Source organism: Hemitrygon akajei, chromosome 10, assembly GCF_048418815.1.
Source record: "Hemitrygon akajei chromosome 10, sHemAka1.3, whole genome shotgun sequence".
Taxonomy (NCBI): domain Eukaryota; kingdom Metazoa; phylum Chordata; class Chondrichthyes; order Myliobatiformes; family Dasyatidae; genus Hemitrygon; species Hemitrygon akajei.
This window is the reverse complement of record NC_133133.1, coordinates 57,464,459-57,487,064: the sequence shown is the minus strand read 5'-3', so window position 1 is coordinate 57,487,064 and position 22,606 is coordinate 57,464,459. Positions and strand designations below refer to the sequence as shown.

The 22,606-nt window shown below is 39.3% G+C and overlaps 1 protein-coding gene across 2 annotated transcripts in view; it reads right to left on the bottom strand.

Moving 5' to 3' along the window:
• The window catches only part of LOC140734074 (ADP-ribosylation factor-like protein 13B), a 49,951-nt gene that overhangs the window by 5,177 nt on the left and 22,168 nt on the right, over positions 1–22,606 (bottom strand). For both annotated transcript variants that reach the window (XM_073057659.1, XM_073057660.1), the window contains exons 6-8: positions 14,072–14,271; positions 9,097–9,217; positions 2,903–3,164 (exon numbers count right to left, since the gene is read on the bottom strand). In XM_073057659.1, coding sequence (XP_072913760.1) covers positions 2,903–3,164; positions 9,097–9,217; positions 14,072–14,271 — 583 coding nt within the window. The remainder of the gene's footprint in view (positions 1–2,902; positions 3,165–9,096; positions 9,218–14,071; positions 14,272–22,606) is intronic.

Here is a 22,606-nt window from a genome sequence, read left to right as displayed (position 1 = left end):
CAAATGACATGGTGCATACTTTTTTCCTCCAGTTTTTTTCAAACACTTTCAGACATAATTAAAATAATTGCATCTTATCATCTATTAGTTTCAAATAGCTCCTACCCTTCATGAATTCATTCAGTTTACAGTACATTCCCTCTCAGATGTCATTTTAGGCCCTTGATGTATAATTGAGTGGAAATATATGGAAACATCCTGTTAGAAATATGTTACGAGCCTCTGAATAGAATGATGCTATTAAACTAGAAATATGAACACTTACAATATCAATATAGATTTTCACTATTAAGTTGATTATTTGTCCACACTCTACACTGAAATTTAAATGGAACAAAGAGCAAGCAGGAAACCTCAAAAGAAAAGGAAATAGTTTTATCTTATCTATCTATCTATTTATTTATTTATTTAGTTAGTGATACAGCCCTTCGAGCAACATCGAACCAGCAAACCCTGACTACACCAATTAACCCTAACCTAATCATGGGACAGTTTAGAAGGACCGATGAATGCAACCAGTATTTCTTTAGAGAATGGGAGAAAACTGGAGCACCATTGGGGAGACATACAGACTCCTTACAGATGACGCTGGAATTAAACTCTGAATTCCAAACGTCCTGAGCTGTAATAGTGTCATGCTACTGTGGCACCCAAGCTATTAAGATAACTTTACACTCACATATTCAGGGTGGATAGGGGGGCTCAATAAATATAGACAAACAACGATGAACATAAACTTACTCAAAGTCAATGACAGCAATCAACAGGTTCCATATCCTAAATATGCTGCATCTACTTGCTACCTGCTTTCTACTCTGTGGTTATACAGGTTGAACTTCCCTTATAAAAATGCTTGGGGTCAGAAGTATTTCAGATTTTGGAATATTGACATGTATATAATGAGATACCTTGTGGATGGGATGCAAGTCTAAACATAAAATCCATTTACATTACATATACAGCTTATGTACAGCTTGCACAAAGCCAACAGAGAGAACAGTCTACAGTCGGAGCATGGTCTGACATGATGGAACTGGGTTCTCAACAGACTGTTAGATATGAATAACCGCTCCTTAATGAGTCGATTACTGGGTTCCAGTACTGTAATTCACTTCATATCTGTCATTGATTTCAAACAGCCGACCATTCCACAACTATGATGGGGGTGGTGTAGTTTTATCTAATACTTCTAATAATTTTGTGTATGAAACAATTACCTTCAATTTTCAGTTTGTCATAATAGATCTTTGCTTATTTCATGATCAGCATACCATTAGTAACATATGTTAACTCCAGCATTGACAAATCCACTCTTTGTGTACATAATTGAGATATTCATTTTTCACTTTATGCAGTGTTTTTCTATTTCTTATTATTTCTGTTTGTTACATATGTGAGGTCACTTCTCAGAATGTTCTGCAGTGCACAGAGACCTTGCATTACCAGGGAGCCTTCTCAACACATTGTGGAATTTTCTATTTGTGACATCAAGTCAGCACTAAAAAACATTTCAGATTTTGGGGGTTTTCGGATTTTGGAATTTTGGACAAAGGGTACTCAACCTGTACCTGACAAGTCATTTCATTTGACTGCTCAATTTATTAATTTGATTTCAGCAACAACTTACAATAACTCCTTAAGCACGGGAAAATCTCCCAAATTGCTTCAGAGGAATGGAATAATAAACATCGATCTGAAGATAGAGATTCATGTGGAGGTCTCAGAGGGAGGTTCGAAGAACAAGTGAAATGGATGACAAAGGAGAGAATTTTGAGATGGCTTGGTTGAAATCATGACCACTAATGTTGAGCTAAAAAACTGCAAGATGCACAGGAGGAGTTGCAGGATTGTGGAGAAAGACCATGGATAGTTTGGAAAACATTCATCATACTGTTAAAGTCCTAGGGCTGGTAGATCAACCTTAATATTCCTAGTTTAAAGTTGTGAGCTAATACATCATTAATAAGTGAAAGGGACTTGGTGTCAGGTGGAATTTGGGCAGCAGAGCTTCAGATGCACTCAAGTTAATGAAGAGCACGGAACTGGGAGCATTGAAATAATTCATGTGGGTATAACAAAAACATGGATAATGGTTTTGGCAGAGACAAGCTGAAGGTGGGTAGGAGTAGATATTATTGAGCTCTTGTAATCAATGTACCACATACGGAGGTTTCACTCTGAAAGCTTCACCAAGAAAAGGGATGGAAAAACAGAGAAGGATTTTTGAGGGGGATGAACAATAAATATGCCATCCCATCTTTATTGGAAATAGTAATTATGGAAATTTTCCTGGCTGTGACTGAACAGGTTGCAGTGGAACTGGGCGAGAACAGAATGATTCAGATGGAAGATGGACTATTAGCATGAAAGGAGGATAAAGTGATCAACTATGCCAACATCTGCAGAAAGACTGAGCAATATGAGGAAAGATAGTGCAGCAAGTTTGCATATCTTCACAGAGAATGCTATTTGTGACCTTGGTTAAGGATGGATTTTTTTAAATGCTTCTGCACAAAGAAAATTACAAGTAAAAAAAATTAATAAATCGGTATCAGGCAGGCTTACATTACAAAGTGTCTCACATTTCCAATGGATCAAACTGTTGCTCATTCTGGAAAATAGCTCCAAATCAGACTTATTTTATAGTATTACATGCTGTAAGCTTTGCTAGCTGGAATCAGTTTGATTTAATGGAGTGATCTCAAAAGCTTTTATTTAGTATTTCTTACATCAAAGGGAAATTTCTTATATCAAATGTCTTCCTGCAGATATCGGTATAGTTGATCACATTATGATCCTCTCATGCCAGTGTTCCCTTTTCCATCTGAATGGCTTTGCTATTTTATAAAATGAATTTCTCATTGCATTTCAGATCTTCATCAAGCGAGGGATATGATTATACCTTTAGCAGCTTCTGTGTTCACAGAGCATGACATCAATGTGTTTTGTTCTGCTTGCTGAGAACTATCCAACTGATGAGTACTTCCATCAACTCCCTGACTCCTCTCTTTGCTGGACCCAAGAGTATTATTAGCTGTGTCTGAGGAAGAAGTGTTTCCACCAAATGGCCTCTGTCTTTGAGACAAAGGCAAATTGCTGCCAGAGGACTTGATTTTCTTCTTTCTTTTCTTGGTCACGAAAGCATTCTTGATTTTTTCTTCATTCTGTTACAATAGCAAAGGAGAATTATGTGGAATTGTTGTTAAACAGTGGCTTCAGCAGAGGGATATATCCCAGTTAATGTGCAACTGAGAGATGAATGTGGGTGGCAATACTTAATTTAGAATCATGAATTTACATGACATTTATGTGTATCAAAGTGACCAGGGGAAATATCAATATAACTGGAAATAAAATTAAACCTGAACTTCTATGTAAATTATTGGTTAGGAAGTTATGATTTTTTCAGGTTTGTAACATCAATTCAAACTTCAAGTCCAAAGTACATTTATGATCAAGGTAAGTATACAGTACACAACCTTGAGACTTGTCTTCTTGCAGGCAGCCATAAAACAAAGGAACACAATAGAACCCATTGAAAAATCCTACACAACAAACACCCAATGTGTGTAAAAAGGAACAAATCATGCAAGCAGTAAAAAAAGTAAACAAATAACACAAAACAACATTAACAGCAGAGTCTCCGAACGTGACACAACAGCCCCGGGCCGGTTCGGTGCTGAAGTGAGCACGGATGGTTGCAGGCCACAGCTGCAGAGCCAGTTCAGTGCTGAAGCAAGTCAACCCCGTGGAGTAGTGAGCTGAACCCTGGTTCATCCTTCGCCTATGCCTTGATCAAATCACATTGAACATAAAAAAAGTGAACAAAATCGCAAGGAAAATGAACTGCGGAGTCCTCAAGAGTGAGTGAAGATGGTTCAGAGCCCATTGGCTGCAGGGCCACAACTGCTCCCGAAAGTGGTGGCATGGGACCCAGGCCTCTGAACCTCTACCCAATGGTGGTAGCAAGAAGAGAGGGAGGGGTGACTGGTTAAACACAGACAGATGGCATTGAACACCTGTTCATTGTCCTTAACAGTTTTGATCTTGCTCAATGCTTTAATCAGCGCAAAGTAATGGATTTGACCACAGGCTCGTCGTTGGCCTTCAGACCATACCTGCCCTCTCAAAAGTCGAGTTCATCGAATCCAATGAGGTGATCAGAACTGAACACAATGCTCCAAATGGGGTCTAACTGGACTATTACAGAACTGCATGACTGATTTCCTGTCTCCTGACTTTCTGAATGAGCCAACCATGGGGAATCTTGTCAAATGCCTTACTAAAATACATATACACCCCATCCATTGCTCTAACATCATCCCTTTGTTTTATGACTTCCTCAAGTAATTCAATCTGGCTTGTGAGGCACGACCTGCTCCTCACAAAGCCACGCTGACTATCTCTAATCGGACTATGCTTCTCCAAATGCTCATAATTCCTCAAAGAATCCTCTCAGTTTGCCCAACATTGATAGAACCATAGAACATTACAGCACAGAAACAGGCCTTTTGGCCCTTCTTGGCTGTGCCGAACCATTTTTCTGCCTAGTCCCACTGACCTGCACCTGGGCCATATCCCTCCAAAGCCCTCTCATCCATATACCTGTCCAAGTTTTTCTTAAATCTAAAAACTCACTGTGTTTACAATTCCCAGGGAATAATACTTTTCAAAAATTCCAGTCCATCCTCTTTCTTAATGTTGGCAAGTTCCGGCATATTAGCCTATTCTGTGTTGTACTCACATTCATCAAAGTCCCTCTTACTGGTGAATACTGAAGCAAAGTATTCATTGAAGACCTCCCTTACATCCTCCTCCTCCTGTATTGCTGATCGGTCTTATACTCGCTCTAATCATTCTGCTGCTCTTCACAGAATGCCTTGGGGTTTTCCTTAATCCTACTCACAAAGGCTTTCTCATGAAGCCATCCAGTTTCACAATAACCCTTAACAATATGTACTCCATTTCGAGTGCTGTTGGTGTGGACGACCTACCTGGGGGAAGCAACAGTGGCCGTGCCTCTGGCACTGAGACTGGCCCTATGGCTCAGAAGGGTAGGGAGCAGGAGAGGAGGGCAGCGGTAATAGGAGACTCTATTGTTAAGGGGACAGATAGGCGATTCTGTGGACGCAAAAAAGAAACAAGGATGGTACTTTGGTCCCAGGTACCAGGGTTCGTGATGTTTCTGAGCGCGTCCACAATATCCTGAAATGGGAGGGTAGGCAGCCAGAGGTTATGGTACATATTGGTAACAACGACATAGGTAGAAAAAGGGTGGAGGTCATGAAAACAGACTACAGGGAGTTAGGAAGGAAGCTGAGAAGCAGGACCTCAAGGGTAGTAATCTCGGGATTGCTGCTCCCACGCGACAGGGAGTATAGGAATTGTTTGTTATGTCTCCCCTCTCACTGCGAAACAGGGACAACTCTTTTTCCCTTATTAGGGAGACAGAAAACCTGTGGTATGTCGAATTACTGGATGAACGAGTAGTCTTTGGGGTATTGCAAGTCTCTGTCTTTATTGATGCTTGCTGCACACTTGAGTAATCGGTGGGGGATGCCGATGTTTTTTTTGCTGGTGGGAGGGTTGTTGCTTTGCTGCTGCTTGTGCGTGGGAGGGGGGAGCTGGAGGAGCTTTGGGGTTCTGACATTTAATTGTCATTCATTTTTTGGGGCACTTCTCTGTTTTTGTGGATGGCTGCAAAGTAAAAAAAATTCAAGATGTATATTGTATACATTTCTCTGACATTAAATGTATCTTTGAAACCTTTGAATGAGCTGGAGGATAAATGCGTGCCTGAAGGATTGGAGCAGGGGGCAGGGATTCAGATTTTTGGATCTCTGGGATCTCTTCTGGGGCAGGTGTGACCTGTACAAAAAGGATGGGTTGCATTTCAATCTGAGAGGGATCAATGCTAATGCTATTGGGGAGGGTTTAAACTAGATTTGCAGGGAGGTGGGAACTGAAGTGAAGAAGCAGAGGATGGGGAGGTTGGAGCACAGGTAGAGACAGCTTATAGGGAGCCTGGTAGTTTGAGATGTGTCTATTTTAATGCAAGGAGTATCATAAACAAGGTGGATGAACTTAAAACGTGGATCAATACATGGAACTGTGACATTGTGGCCATTATAGAGACTTGGATGTCTCATGACCAGGAATGGCTGCTGAGTGTGCCAGGCTTTAGATGTTTCAAAAAGAACAGAGAGGGAGGCAAAAGAGGTGGAGGCATGGCATTGCTAATTAGGGATAGTGTCACAGCTGCAGAAAAAGAGAAAGTCATGGAGGGATGGTCTACTGAGTCAGTGTGGGTGGAAGTCAGAAACAGGAAAGGGATAATAACTCTACTGGGTGTTTTTTATAGACCCCTCCAATAGTAACAGGGATATTAAGGAGAAGATAGGGAGGCAGATTCTGGAATGATGCAATAATAATAGGGTTGGTGTGACGGGAAATTTTAACTTTTCTAATATTAGAATATAGAAACATAGAAAACCTACAGCACAATACAGGCCCTTCAGTCCACAATGCTGTACTGAACATGCACTTACTTTAGAAATAACTAGTTTTACCCTTTGCTCCATGTATCTATCCTTGTAAATCTCCTCTGCACACTTTCTATAGTTTCCAATTAGGGACAGGGATTTGGAATAGTCAGCTTGACTTTGTCAAGGGCAGGTCATACCTTACGAGCCTGATTGAACTCTTCGAGGATGTAACAAAACACATTGATGAAGGTAGAGCAGTGGATGTAGTGTATATGGATTTCAGTAAGGCATTTGATAAGGTCCCCATTCAAGGCTCCTTCAGAAAGTAAAGAGGCATGGGATCCAAGGAGACCTTGCTTTGTGGATCCGGAACTGGCTTGCCCACAGAAGGCCAAAGGGTGGTTGTAGATGGTTCATATTCTGCATGGAGGTCTGTGACCAGTGGTGTTCTGCAGGGATCTGTTCTGGGACCCCTCCTCCTTGTGATTTTTATAAATGACCTGGATGAGGAAGTAGAAGGGTGGACTGATAGGTTTGCTGATGACACAAAGGTTGGAGGTGTTATGGAGGTTACAGAGGGACATCAATAGGATGCAGAACTGGGCCGAGAAGTGGCAGATGGACTTCAACCCAGATAAGTGTGAAGTGGTTCATTTGGTTGGTCCAATTTGAAGACAGAATATGATATAAATGGTAAGACTCTTGGCAGTGTGGAGCATCTTGGGGTCCATGTTGATGGGACACTCAAAGCTACTACACAGGTTGACAGTGTTGTTAAGCAGGCAAATGGTGTGTTGACATTTTTCAACCCTGGGATTGAGTTCAAGAGCCGTGAGGTAATGGTACAGTTTTATAAAGCCCTGGTCAGACCCCACTTGGAGTACTGTATTCAGTTCTGGTCACCTCACTACAGGAAGGATGTGGATATTATAGAGAGAGTGCAGAGGAGATTAACAAGTATGTCCCCTGGATTGGAGGGTGTACCTTATGAGAATGGGTTGAGTGATCTTGGCCTTTTCTCCACGGAGCGATGGAAGATGAGTGGTGACCTGATAGAGGTGTATAAGATGATGACGGGCGTCAATCGTGTGGATAGTCAGAGGCCTTTTCCCAGGGCTGAAATAGTTAACATGAGGGGGCATAGTTTTACGGTGCTTGGAAATAGGTATTAAGGAGATGTCAGGGGTACATTTTTCACACAGATTGTGGTGGGTGCATTGAATGCACTGCCAGCAGCGGTGGCGGAAGCGGATACAACGGAGTCTTTTAAGAGCCTCTTACATGGAGCTTAGAAAAATAGAGGGCTATGCGCCAGGGAAATTCTTGGCAGTCTCTAGAGTAGGTTACATGGTCGGCACAACATTGTGGGCCGAAGGGCCTGTAATTTCTATGTTCTATGTTCTAGCTCTCCTAAGTCCAGTCTTAAGCAGCTTCCCAGCTACCTTATAATGCCCTAGAGCTCTGTCTGATCCTTGCTTCAAAAACCTTATGTATGCTTCTTTCCTCCTTGTGACCTGATGTTCCACATTTTTTGTTAACCATAATTCCCTCACCCTACCATCCTTTCCCTGCCTCAGTGGGATAATCCATTCCAGAACCCCATGCAAATGCTCCTTAAGCAACTTCCACTTACCATTGTGCATTTCTCTCAGTACATCTGTTCCCTATTTACCCTCCAAAGTTCCTGCCTAATAGCATCATAATTCCCCCTTTTCCAATTCAATACTTTCCCATACCATCTAATCAGAGAGCTGTCTCCGAAGTGCTCACTCTCTAAAGAGATCTTTCACTTGACCTGCTTCATTGCTTATTCCCAGATTCTGTCTGTCCTCTCCTCCACATATTGTGACAGATTGCTCCTTTCCTGTTTCTGACCTGCCCTTGTCAAGCACCTATTAACGCAAACAATCTTGATCTCCGCAGATAGTCCACTTCTTTTTTTTTAAATCTGGTGCTAAAATCCACGTGTAATTGTTACCACAATCTCAGTCTCCGAACAAGTCCCGAAGGCCCCACTTGTTTTGGCACTGCCAGCTTGAACCAGGTTAATGATCTACAACTGCGAGGAAACCAAAACCAGGTATCCTAAATACCACAGGGAATTGAAGGGGAACTTCTTTATCCAAAAATGATTACAGCTTGGAATTTGCTACACAGAAATATTTGCGAGTTGCTGAAGGGAGAAGCATACAGAAGGTAATGCTGATGAGGTGAGATGTATCATTAAGGTTGGCCTGTACCTGTTGAACTGAATAATCTGTTACTGACTTGTATATTCTATGTAAACTGGTTAACTAAATTAATGTAACACACTAAGCACATAGACATCAAATTGACACAGGGCCAGATCATGCTGATGGCTTCCTGGCTGACTGGGGTGGCTGCAGCTTGTGGGTATGATTGTTCCTTACTTCTCTGCTTATGCATTGCAATATAGAAACAAAGATGTGCTGAATATCACATGCCGAATCACCTGACTTCTTGTACCACCACTGGACTCATTACCAGAGGATCTGAATAAGCTTCGTGACACGAATCAATTAACTACACTATATGAAAAAATGAAATAGCTACATCAATTGGTAAATAATTTTTTAAACATTTTTCATACCTCAGCATTGATGACATTATTTATACGTTTAAGTGAGTTGATTTTTGTGTGTAGTGTGGCTTCAGGATCTTTCAGATGTCTACTCTTTTCCTTCTCCAGACCAACTTTGGTGTGTCTTTTTCTATAAAATAGAAGACATATTACTTCAACAACACACACAAAATGCTGGTGGAACACAGCAGGCCAGGCAGCATCTATAGGGAGAAGCGCTGTCGAAGTTTCGGGCCGAGACCCTTCGTCAGGACTACATATTACTTAACCGCTTATTACACAGAATGTACCTAGGAGATAACTGTATAACTCAAGCCAGTAAAAGCCCTGGATTAATTACTATGCATTATGTATTTTGTGAAGCTCAGATAAGTGATTGCTCCAGGATAAACCTATATGATGTACTTTTCAGATTTCCACTTTCTCAGCTCATGTGTTTTTATTACTTTTTTAATATATTTTTGTTTCTTAATTATAGAACTATTGGACAAGGAGAGCATGGTTTTATGATTGGCTGGGATGGCAGTTCATGTCATGAAACCAACAGCAAAATATCCCTTGAGAATTTGCAACTCTATCCACTGGAAACTTTAATCTCCTTTCATCTGTATGTGTCAATTAATAAAAAGTCCCTCCACGTCAGAAGAAAAGTTATTGTCTTACTGATTCTCAGTGATATTTTCTGACAATTCCAAGTGGCAGCCTACACAGTCACAGATTTTCTGGGCAGCGGATAAACCATGAAGCCAGCATCCCTCACTATAATGAACCCTTACACCTGAGTCACACAAGGTCAACACCTGTGATATATTTAGTTTTATAATAATAGCTTTTATTCAACTTGTTTTTCATTTCTAAATGAAGGGTTGTCATCCCTACAAAAGCCATTGAAGGTAGCAATCAGATTATATTTGTCAGTAGCCGTCCTTATAAAATGGAACAAAAAGAACAGCAAATGCGAAGTGGTAAAAGGTCATCCTTAATTCCCTGAGCATGCATCTGAGTCACACGGAGTAAACTCAAATGGAGTATTCTTCTGAATATTGGCCCATAGCTTATAGTTTTTCTACAAAGCCCAAGCAAAGCTAAAATAGGGTAGTCCAGCAAATCCTACTCCTGCTTGTTAATGCAATATGCAATGCAGCAAGAATAAAATTTATTATTCATGCAAGTAAATTATTAAGTTTCCAGGGTCTATTTTCATTATTTTCTAACTCCTTTTCAATGATGCGAAAACTTGCCTATGGAGAGGTAACCACCAGATGGAGCTGTCTAACAACTGTCCAGAAAAACACTGCCTAGAATACAAACCACACCTTGAGGGGTCAAATCAGTCTCACTGACAGCTGGTTGTTTTGTAGGGAACCACTAACTATTGGTCACTCATAGTTGTAGCTTATCTGCACTGACAAACACAGAAGTCTGATATGGTCAGACCGTACTTGGAATATTGTGAACTATTCTGGGCCCCTTATCTAAGAAAGGATGTGCTGGCATTGGAGAGGGACTAGAGGAGGTTCGTGAGGATGATCCAGGGAAAGAAAGGGTTAACATAACTGTATGATGAATGTTTGATGCCTCTGGCGCTGAATTCACGGGAGTTAGAAGAATGAGAGGTGATCTTTTTGAGACCAAAAATATTGAAAGGCCTAGAGGATGTTTCTTTTTGGGGACAAATCTAGGCCAAGAGGGCACAGCCTCAGAATTCAAGGATGTCCCTTTGGAACAGAGATGAGGAGGAATTTCTTTAGCCGGAGGGTGGTGAATTTGTGGAATTCATTGCCACAGACAGCTGTAGAGGCCAAGTCATTGGGTATACTCATAGTGGAAGTTGATAGTTTCGTGATTAGTAGGGGTATCAAAGGTAATGGAGAGAAGGCTGAAGAATGGGGTTGAGAGGGAAAATCAGTCATGATGGATCGATGGAGCAGACTCAATGAGCTGAATGAACTAATTTTGCTCATACCGTATGTCTTATGGTCTTAGGGTCAGAAGTGGCACATATGACCTCTTGTTCTGAGTTAGAAGGAAGTTTGGGAAGTGGAGATCTGTCCCTCTCAGTGTTATGCTAAGGCTGGCTGGTAGAGATGGCAACCTTATTATCATCTGAATGATCCAATGGAGAAAGGCAAGTCCCAGTAAGGCTTACTGTATTTTAATGTCTAATCATTTTAGTACAGTACTGTATTCAGGAATTTTAACTTCTTATTTTTAATTCTTTGTTAAATTGCATAAAAGTATCTGTATTTTGCATTACACATATGATTATGTCAGACATCAGGATATTCCAGGAAGAGAGCTTCACAATGGATTGACATCCACCCATTGCGTGGAGCCTGCGCTGCATTAACAAACTGCTACCAGCTGAAGAAAGTCAGTTCATTCAGCCCTCTTAATCCAGAGAAGCTACAGTACGTCCAAATGGGCAGCACAATCTGGCCCATTGTCCTTTTCTTTATAAAATTATAATAAACCATCATAAATTTGAGTTTTAGTGAATTAGTACTGCGGTATTTATGTTTTTTGGTAAGTGAAACCATTGCACAGAAACTTTAGTTCTACTCTGAAAACTGACGGTTTTCAACTTACTACTCAAAAGGTTAGCCTCAACTTTTCCACCCTTTCCAGTTATTGGCCTTGCCTAATATCTGGTGCTTATACAGATAATCATATACACGCCTTGAATCCTATAGAGATGTTGAGGGGAGGCAAAAGGAATGAATTAGGGTAAAACCGAAATGGCCATGGAGGTAAGCTGTAAACAAGGTTAATGAATGAATAGAGGAAGTTAATGGGTGAAAACAGAGATAGAAGATCTTAGACACAGATGCAAATTGGATATGTTCTCCACTTCCTGAGTGAACTGGAAATGGTTTACCGTTGTCACATGTGACAAGGTAGAGTGAACAGCTTGTCTTGCATACTGTTCATACAGATCAATTCATCACACAGTGCATCAGGGTGGTGCACGATAAAACAACAACAGAATGCAGAATGAAGTGTTACAGCTACAGAGAAAGTGCAGTGCAGGCAGACAATAGGGCCAAAATCATAATGAGGTAGATTATGAAAAGGGGAAAAAATCAAGCAGAGTTCATACTGGACAGACCAAGAAATCAAGTTACTGGAAATTTTGACTTGAACCTGTAACTCCCCTCTACTATTGTTAACAAAGTCCTTGACTCTATCTCATCCATCACCCACATTAATGCTTTAACTCATCCCCCCCCCCCACTTTGAAACAGAATGAGAATAGAGCTTCCTAGTCCTCATTTTGCACACAAACAGACTCTATATTCAACAGATCATTCTCTGTGACTTCAGCCAGCTTCAAGAAACTTAAATTCTCAATATTAGCCTTCTGCCATAATCTCCAACCTCTGCTTTGCTGCTAGATATTAGATATTAGTCTTTTATGTTTTTGTTATAAGTTTCCAGATTCTGCAATTTTTCAATATATTTTCATCTACCTATAAATTGAACTCAGATTGACTTTTTTCCCTTCATTTTGTTCTCTCTCTGGAATGGAGGACATGCCCAGCTTGACCTGCTGGGTATATCCTCCTGCTCCGCGTTTTAAAATCACATGTTCTGTTATCTATGTTCTTTTGTCTATGTTGTTACCCTTTAATTTCTTATGTTCACTCACTGACCAGATAACCTTTTTTATTGCACATTCCCATGGGTTTTAGCCCAGCTCACTCATCCTCCCTGCAGCTTCAATAGAGTCTCATTGCCTCCTTGCTTTCCCACAGATGGGCCTAACCTAGAAAGTATTTCTAGCATTTCCTGCTTTGGCTGTTGTTACTGATTTGCAGAGCTTGCAATTTTTTAAAAATTTAAATTAAAAATATTATTTCTTAGACATTAGTCCCTAGGGATTAATAGGGCTAAATATACTATATTTGCCAATTATATTCCAATTGCTTGAATAGAACTGAATTTCAGAGGCAAATTACAAGTACAAAGCTGCACATTGTGTATTTAGTGGTCATCAAACAAAAATAAATTTTTGGACACATGTAGATGCAAGTTATTACCTGTGAGGTGAAGAAACCTCTTGAAGTCAGTAGGAATGAACGACTTTCACATCTTTTATTCAGAAATTTGAAGAATTTGCATTTGTATAATATCTATTTAAATCCCAGAACATCAGAAAGTGCTTTGGGCAATATTTAGTCACTGATATAACATAAGAAACCATGGTTAGGTTGTAACCAGATTCTAGGCATACATTTAAGAAATGTACAGAAAAAAAATCCCTGGAATGATTCCTGGGAAGGAGGATTTTGGTTATATGTAGAGTCTGTGATTATTCCCTTCAAAGCAACAAAACTTCATTGCACAAATCCATGAAGTGTGTAGAAAGATAAATAAAAAAAGAAGTTGCTTCCACTGGAGGAAGGGGATATAGATTTTAAATGATTGGCAAAAAAAACATGAAGGAAATATGTGGAAAATCTTACACAGCTAGCATTTATGACAGAAAATGAACATTGGTGGAACCCCCCAGAAATAATGTTGACTTTCAAAAAGGTATTGGATAAGTATGAGATGGGAGAAAACAAAATAAGGTTTACAGGAAGGAAGACAAGAAAAAAGTATTTTTGTACAAAAAAAAGGCAAATTGGCAGTGGAAGACTGTTGAGACACAATGGCATCCCACAAATATTATTGAAATAAATGACCAGATTACTTGGTGTTTCTTAATATATGTCAAGGAATAAATGTAGGTCAGAATGGTAGGAGAACACTCCTGCTCTTTAAATAATGCATTGAGATCTTTTATTTCCATCTGAGAGGTCACATAGCACCACAATTTAATATTTTATCTGAAAGCATCTACATTACTCTTTCAGTACAGCACTGAACTGCTAACTTTTAAGTTGCCCTTTAGTCTCTAGAGTAGGAATTGAATGCTTACCCTTCCAAATGAAAGGTGAAAGAGATCTATCTATGTCATGGTTAATTCAAAGACTCTTACCTTTCTCTTTGTATCCTGCATATTGACTGCTCTCCCTCTTGTTCTTTTATTTTGCTCTTAAACAGCGTGGTATCATGGAGCACTCGTTCGCACAAACTGGTGTAATCTTTGGCAATTGCACGTAGAAGCCAGCGAAGTCCTTTCAGAATGGTTTTGTCCAGTCTTTTTTCAGCATAGTCCAGGGTAGCTGAACATGGTTCCTTTAGAAATATTATAGTCACTAAGAATTCATTAACAATGGATTCCAGTTAATTGGGCATTTGGTTAATAGGGGCAGCCGCTTGTTTGGGATAACTCTTGAAGAACTAAAACTAATTGAGAAGAAAGCTGGATTCCCTTAACTTATTTGGGACACTATGCCGCTTAATTGGGACTGTTGCTCAATGGTTTCTAACTAGAGTCAGTTGCGTGCATTTGTGTGGTTGTTGGACATTACACCGTGCTTAGAGCAAACAGTTTCTAAAAAGCATCAGTTCCACGTGTTTGAGTTCAAAAAGCAGTGATTTTTGTGACTGATAGTTGATTAGGAATAAGCAGTAAGACAATGCAAAGTTGTCTTTTAACTGTGCTTTCAAGTATTGAGGTTTGGAGATACCAGAAATGGCTGGGTGTGAAAATGAAATGATTTCACTACTTCACCAAGTTAGGAACTATGAAGAATTTGAAGGTATCATCAATCATTTTGAATGTTACAATGGAAGTGAAGATTTTGAGGATGCAAACATCAAAATCACTATCTACACTAGATGACTGCACTGATTTTGTCCATTTACAGTCAATCAAAATAACATGGCAGCATACACAGAATCAATTCCTCCATCAAAAACTATTAGGACTGTATAATACTCCGTAGTATGGGCAATGTTCTACATTGTTCTGTATTTCATTTAAATACATAATTTCTTATTCAGTTAAATGGTAGATTGTCTTTTTTATACCTTTTAAATATTTCCATGAAACTTTGGGTCATTGGAGCAGCTGCTTAATTGGGCCAAAATGTACTGTTCCCAATTAACTAGAATCCACTTTATTATGGTTTTGAGGTTGAGGGTTAGCTCTCAATAGGAAAAGTTAGGTCATGCCATAATAAACAGTTCATCTAATAGCATCAGTAATATTATAACCAATAAACCAGGAAGTTAAGACATATTGAAAGTTCAAGGTTAGTGAGGGGTTCAGTCACCTCTTAAATATTTACATACATAGTTTGTTTTGCTGAATTACCGATCTTAGTTATGTTAGCCTGGCCCTGGACTGAAAAAGAGAAACATTTTATAAAGGTTAACATTGGGACTAAGCACAAATAAACAAACAGAGTTTGGTTGTGGATAATAATACTTAGACCAAGCTTTTAACTACGGTATATTGCAGCAAGTCAATGAAATACCTGGAAAAATAAATCTGGTCTGGTAAGTTAAGCAATTGGACATAAGCTTGATTGGGTGGTAGGAGGTAGAAGTGGTGAGTTGTTTTTTCAGATTAGATGCTGAGTCCTCTGTTTGTTTGTCAATATGTTAATGATTTGGATGATAATGGAGGAGACATGATTAGTAACTTGGCAGATGGCCCCAAAATTAGTGGTTTAGTGAACAGTGAAAAACGTTGTCTAAAGTTACAACATGATGTGGTTCAACTGGGAAAAGTGGGAAGATGGAATTTCACTCAGACAAAAGTGAAGTGATGCACGCTGAGAAGGTAAACCAGGGTAAGACACGTACAGAGCCATTCATTCTTATTTCTCAGTTCTGCCCATAAAGCCTCACTAGACTAGACAGTACATTATTTGTCATCTTTACCAATGATCTGGATGATAATGTGATATACTGGATCAGCAAATTTCTGGATGACACCAAGATTGGGGGTATGGTGGACAGCAAGGAAAGCTATCAAAGCTTGCAGCAGGATGTCGACCAGCTGGAAAGATGGGCTGAAAAATGGCAGATGGAATTTAATGCAGACGTGTGAGGACCAACAAAGTAGGTCTTACACAATGAGTGGTAGGGCACTGAAGAGTGCAGTAAAACAGATCCATAATCACAGGGTTGTAAAGAAAGCTTCTGGCACATTGGCCATAATGAGGCCTAATTTGTGTGCACTTTTGGTTGCCTACCTACAGGAAAGATATAAGTAAAACTGAAAGTGACGAAAAAAATCTACAAAAATATTATTGGGGACTTCCGGTAAGATGGCGATTGCTTAGCTGCTCCGAACTTTTGTTCCGTTATTGTCGCTATCTTTGCACTAAATGTCTCCATTTTTTAAACCTTAGTTAGGAACTTTTTCGGTTTCTTTTACTTGCCTGTGAACACATCTACCTTACAATGTCTAGCAAGAGTTCTAAATCCGGGAGAAAGGAAGCTCCGGCTCTCTCGGCTGAGACCCTGGCTGCGCTCGAACAACTCCGAGATGAGATTTTAAAGGAATTTAGAACCGCTTTCAAACAACTGGAAGCCAAACTGGATCAGATCAACGATAGAGTGGACGAACATGCCGAACACTTATCTCGCATCGATTCGACTTCTGAAGATTTAGAAAGTCGTGTTTGATACTTGGAAACTCTCTGTTCCAGCTTGGAGGAAAAATGTAACAAACTCCTTTCCAAAATGGTGGATCTCAAAAATCGCAGCAGACGCTGTAATCTCCGAATTCTTGGGTTGCCAGAGGCCACCGAACAGGGATCAACCGTGAAGTTTTTCACCGAGTTTCTCTGTGAGATATTTGGGAAAGATTTGCTTCCGAACCCGTCTGAGCTCGAAAGGGCACACAGGGTCTACGTTCCCCCCGGAATTCTGGGCTCCCGCCCGCGACCGGTAATTTTGTGCTTTCATCAATACCAGGTAAAACACCGTCTGATTATAGAGGCACGTCGCAGAGGTACTTTTACTTTACAAAATACAATCATTCGCTTTGTGGAAGATTTTGCACCCCAGACCTTAAAGATGCGCGCTGAGTTTAAAGACGTAATGAAAGTGCTTTTTGATCGTGGTTTTAAACCCTCCCTTCGCACTCCTGCCGATTTACGAATCAAGCTTAATACTGGAAAATATAAGTGGCTTAAGTCAGTGAAGGAGGCTGAAGCATTTGTGGCAAGTCTTCCGGCTATCCAGTCATCTTTGGAACCCGATCGGACCTCCTAAAATGGTGGATAAGTACTTCTTGTAGTAAAATTACTTTTTCTGGACTCAGACTTTACTTGAATCACTCAGACATTATTCATTGAAACTCTAAGGGCTGTTGACAATCTCTCCCTGGATTTGGTGTGTCTTTTTTAAATAGACATTCTGTGCTTAATGTTTCCCTATGGACGTTTAAATAGTACTTGTGTAATCTATTTTATTCTTGTATAACTTTATCTATAGAGTTCTACAACTGACTCTAACTTGTTTTGGAGGTTTGAAGTCTTTAGTGAAGGCCTCCCTGTTTGTTGGTTCACAGTTTAATTGCTGATTTATTTTTTCTTCTTTTTATTTATTTATTTTTTTTCTTCACCTTTTTTTTAGTCTCTGATTTTTTTTCTCCTCTCTGTAAATGGTTGATAAGTACTCTTCTTGAATTTATAATTTTCCCCTCCCTCCCTTTTTTTCCCCCTTTCTCTTACTTTATTCTTCTATAATTTTTCGCGGGTAGGTTAGTTTTGGTTTTCTTCCGATTTTCTCTGTATTAAGTCTTATATTTCTGCAGAAGATGTTCCAATTTGTTATTATGTTTTCTAGTGCATAAACTAGTTACTATTTGCTATAGTATCTATACGGAACTGTTGTTAATGACACGGATCTGGAAGTTGTATTTGGGTTAATTTTTTTGGTAGAGCTAGCTGCTTTTTTTGGTAGCCGTCTAGTTTTGGGTTGTGTGGGTGGGGTAGATTTTCCAGTTCCAACATCACTCACTGTATTTATTGTTTCTCTTTATTGCTCAGGACATGTTTATGTTTTGATTTTATGAATCTATGTTTACATTTCTGCTCCCAGACTGCTATTGTATTGCTTGACTTTTTATATGCCTGCTGCCTTTTATGCATTAGTAATTGATAATGGCTAGTGCACTTAAATTCGTGAGCTGGAATGTAAAGGGATTGAATCACCCTGTTAAAAGGAGGAAGGTATTCTCACATATTAAACAACTCAAAGCTGACATTGCTTTCCTTCAAGAAACTCATATTCGTTGTTTTGATAACTCCCGGCTTCTGTCAAAGTGGGCGGGTCAGCATTTTCATTCATCCTTTGCCGCTAAAGCTAGGGGAGTCTCCATTCTTATTAACTCAAATATTCTTTTTGAACTCCATAATAAAATATCTGACACAAATGGCTGTTTTATAATTGTTTCTGGTAAACTATATAACACTAAAGTTGCACTAGCAAACCTGTATGCCCCCAACTTTGATGATGTTAATTTTTTGAACATTTTTTTTTCTCACTACCAGACTTAAACTCATACTCTCTTATACTGGGTGGTGACTTCAACTGTTGGTTAGATCCTAATCTGGATCGATCGTCCTCTGTTACCAGATCATCTACTAAATCTGCCTTAGCTATCCAATCGTTTCTTTCTAATTTTGGTATCTCTGATATATGGCATTTCCTTCATCCTACTGAGAGAGATTATTCTTTTTTCTCACATGTTCACCATACCTTCACTAGAATTGACTATTTCTTACTTGATAACCAACTTATTCCATTTGCCCACTCTTGTGACTATCAGAGTATACTGATCTCTGACTATGCCCCAATTACTCTCTCTCTGAACTTTCCTGGTCTCCCTCAAAGGAATAAACACTGGCGGTTTGATTCAACTTTATTATCGGATGATGATTTCGTAAAATTTATTAAGGATCAGATAACCTTTTATTTTAACACTAATACATCACCTGAAGTGCCATCCCAGATTGTCTGGGATGCCATGAAAGCATATCTGAGGGGTCAAATAATCTCTTACACAGCAAATCTTAACAGAAGATCCTGTGCAGATCGATTAGACCTCATTAACCAGATTAAAGAATTGGATCAACTATATGCTCAAACTAAGAACCCTGAACTATACAAGAAGCGCGTTGAACTCCAAACTAAATTTAATCTTCTGTCTACTCAACCTGTCGAACGCCAACTTCTCGAAAGCAAGAGTCGCTTTTACATTCATGGGGATAAGTCTGGTAAATTTCTAGCCAATCAGCTGAGGCGTTCCAAAGCCAAACAACTTATTACAAAGATCCGGAAGGAGAACGGAGACCTTACATCGGATGATTTAGAAATTAATGATGCATTTAAAAATTTTTATTCCCGGCTTTATTCCTCTGAATCTTTGAATGACAATATCTCTGTTGATCAATTTATAAAGAATCTGAATATTCCTTCACTTTCATCTGATTTTAAAGCCAAACTTAATGCGCCTATATCATCAGAAGAAATATCTTTTGCAATTTCTACACTGTCCTCAGGGAAATTTCCTGGACCTGATAGGTTCCCTGTAGAATTTTATAAATCATTCTCCTCACTTCTTTCTCCTCAGTTACTTTCAGTATTATCTGACTCATTTAATTATGGCAAATTGCCACCCTCTTTCAATGAGGCATCTATTATTCTTCTATTAAAAAAGGGCAAAGACCCAACAGAGTGTTCCTCGGTTCCTCGTATAGGCCGATTTCTTTGCTCAATGTTGATGTAAAGATCTTAGCTAAAGTTTTGGCTCATAGATTAGAAACCGTTATTCCCTCCATTATCTCTGATGACCAATCAGATTTTATTAAAAACTGTCTCCCTTTTTTTAACATTTGGCGTTTATTCAATATCTTATACTCACCTCCAACTGGGATTCCTGAATGTGTTATTTCCCTCGATGCGGAGAAAGCATTTGATCGTATAGAGTGTAACTACCTTTTTGCAGTCTTAGAAAAATTTGACCTCGGTCCAAGTTTCATCTCCTGGATCAAATTGCTGTACCTGTGTCCTACTGCTTCTGTTTTAACTAATTTTCAGAAATCCCAGGTATTTAATCTCAAATGTGGCACCCGTCAGGGATGCCCCTTAAGTCCCTTTCTCTTTGATTTGGCTATAGAACCTTTGGCGATAGCATTTCGAAATTGTCCTGAATTGACCGGGATTTGGAGAGGGGGTGTTGAGAATAAAGTTTCTCTTTATGCTGATGACTTATTACTCTTTCTCTCAAATCCGTCTACATCCTTACCTTTAATGTTTTCACTTCTTGACCAGTTTAGCCAGATCTCTGGCTATAAACTTAATTTACATAAGAGTAAACTTTTCCCAATTAATAAAGAAGCACAAGAACTAACATTTCGTGATCTCCCTTTTAAAGTAGTCCATAATCAATTTACTTATCTTGGAATTACAGTCACAAGGAAGTTTAAAGATCTCTTTCGTGAAAACTTTGCCAATCTTTCATATACTATAAAATAGAGTCTGGTACAATGGTCACCTCTATCTATGTCCTTGGTAGGTCATATTAATGTTGTTAAAATGTATGTTCTCCCCAAATTTTTATACTTATTTCAATCTATCCCAATTTTTATTCCTAAATCTTTTTTTGATTCCTTAGACTCTATTATTTTGTCATATCTGTGGAAGAATAAGCGCTCTAGGATTAATAAAATCCACCTCCAAAAATCTAAAAAAGAGGGTGGCATGGCTTTACCTAACTTTTGTTTATATTATTGGGCAGCTAATATACACTGTGCTACCTTCTGGTCTTTCTTCCACGGCCAACCCGAGTGCCCTAATTGGGTGGCAATGGAGTTGAGCTCCACTAAAGAATTATCTGTCTCTGCACTTCTTGGCTCTGCACTCCCTAGTAGTCTGTCCAGATTAATAGCTAATTCTCTTGTTAGACACACTTTGCGTATATGGGCTCAGTTTAGGAAATGCTATGGTTTCCATGGTTTTTCCATTTCCAGCCCTGTCGCACATAATCACCTTTTTTTTACCTACTACGTATGATTCAGCATTCCATGTTTGGTATAGGAAGGGCATTAGACATTTTGAAGATCTTTTCATTGATAATCGCTTCGCTTCTTTTCAGCAGCTCTCTGTTAAGTTCAATCTGCCCAATGCTCATTTTTTTAGATATCTCCAAATTAGACATTTTATTGCTCCTTTAATTCCTAACTTTCCTGAAATGCCTGCGAAAAATGCTATGGACTTATTTCTTTCCATTAATCCACTAGGTAAAGGTTTAATATCAATTATTCAAGATAAATTAGCAGCCTTACGATGGGCCCCTGTGGATAAAATTAAAATGGCCTGGGAGCAGGATTTAAATACCTCCTTATCCGATGAGAGCTGGGACTCGATTCTCAAATCAGTTAACTCAACCTCTCTTTGTGCTCGCCATTGCCTTTTACAGTTTAAGATTGTTCATAGAGCCCATATGTCTAAATCTAAACTACCTCGATTCTACCCTGGCATTAGTCCGCTCTGTGATAAATGCAAGAGGGGCGTGGCCTCTTTCATCCATATGTACTGGTTCTGTCCTAGCTTGGAGAAATTTTGGAAAGATGTCTTCACTACGTTATCGTGTATTCTGAATCAGCACCTAGAACCAAACCCCTTAATTGCTTTGTTCGGTGTTTGGGGCGAGGCAGATTTATGTCTGAGTCCGACCAAATGCCGAATATTATCCTTTGCCTCTCTCCTGGCAAGACGCTTGATCCTCCTTAGATAGAGAGATGTTGCCCCCGCCCACTCATGCGCAATGGCTTAACGACATTATGGCCTGCTTGGACCTCGAAAAAATTCATTATTCAGTTCTTAATTCGGATCTAAAGTTCCATAAGGTCTGGGGACCTTTTATCGAGTACTTTCATAACCTTCCTCTTGACTAGGGGTTTTGTTTTTTGTTTTTTTTTTCTTTTCGGTCCCTTGCTTTCAGCTCCCTTTTTTTTCCCTAGTAGTAGGCATTATTATCCTCTGTTGCTAAATGTATTCACAGTCTGGGAGTTTGATTGTCCTGATTTATACTCTCTATATTGTGTTGTTGTTGGTCTGGAGTTGTTGTTTTTTTTTGTGTTGTGGGGCTTGGGGAGGATACTAAGTTTACTTGTCTTCAATTTAGGTGCTTTTTTGTCAAATTCTCTTCCTTTGTAGCATATTGTCATTGTATGCTTAATTTTGCACTGTATTAATGTTCCTCATTGGGATTTGGGGTTTTTAATTTGTAAAATGTATAGAAAAACTAATAAAAAAAAATTTTTAAAAAAATATTGTTGGGACTTGAGTATCTGAGTTATAGGGAAAGGTTGAATAGGCTAGGACTTTATTCCGTAGAACAGAGAGGATTGAGGGGAGTTTTGATATAGGTGTATAAGGTGTATAATTGAGTAATGCAAGCAGGCTTTTTTTTCCACTAAGGTTGGGTGAGCCAAGAACTAGAGATCATGGGTTAAGGGTGAAAGGTGAAATGTTTAAGAGGAACATGAGGGTGAACTCCTTGACTTAGAACGAGCTGCCAGTGGCAGTGGTGGATGCAGGGTTGATTTCAACATTTTAAAAAATTTGAGTAGATACAGGGATGAGAATGATATAGAGAGCT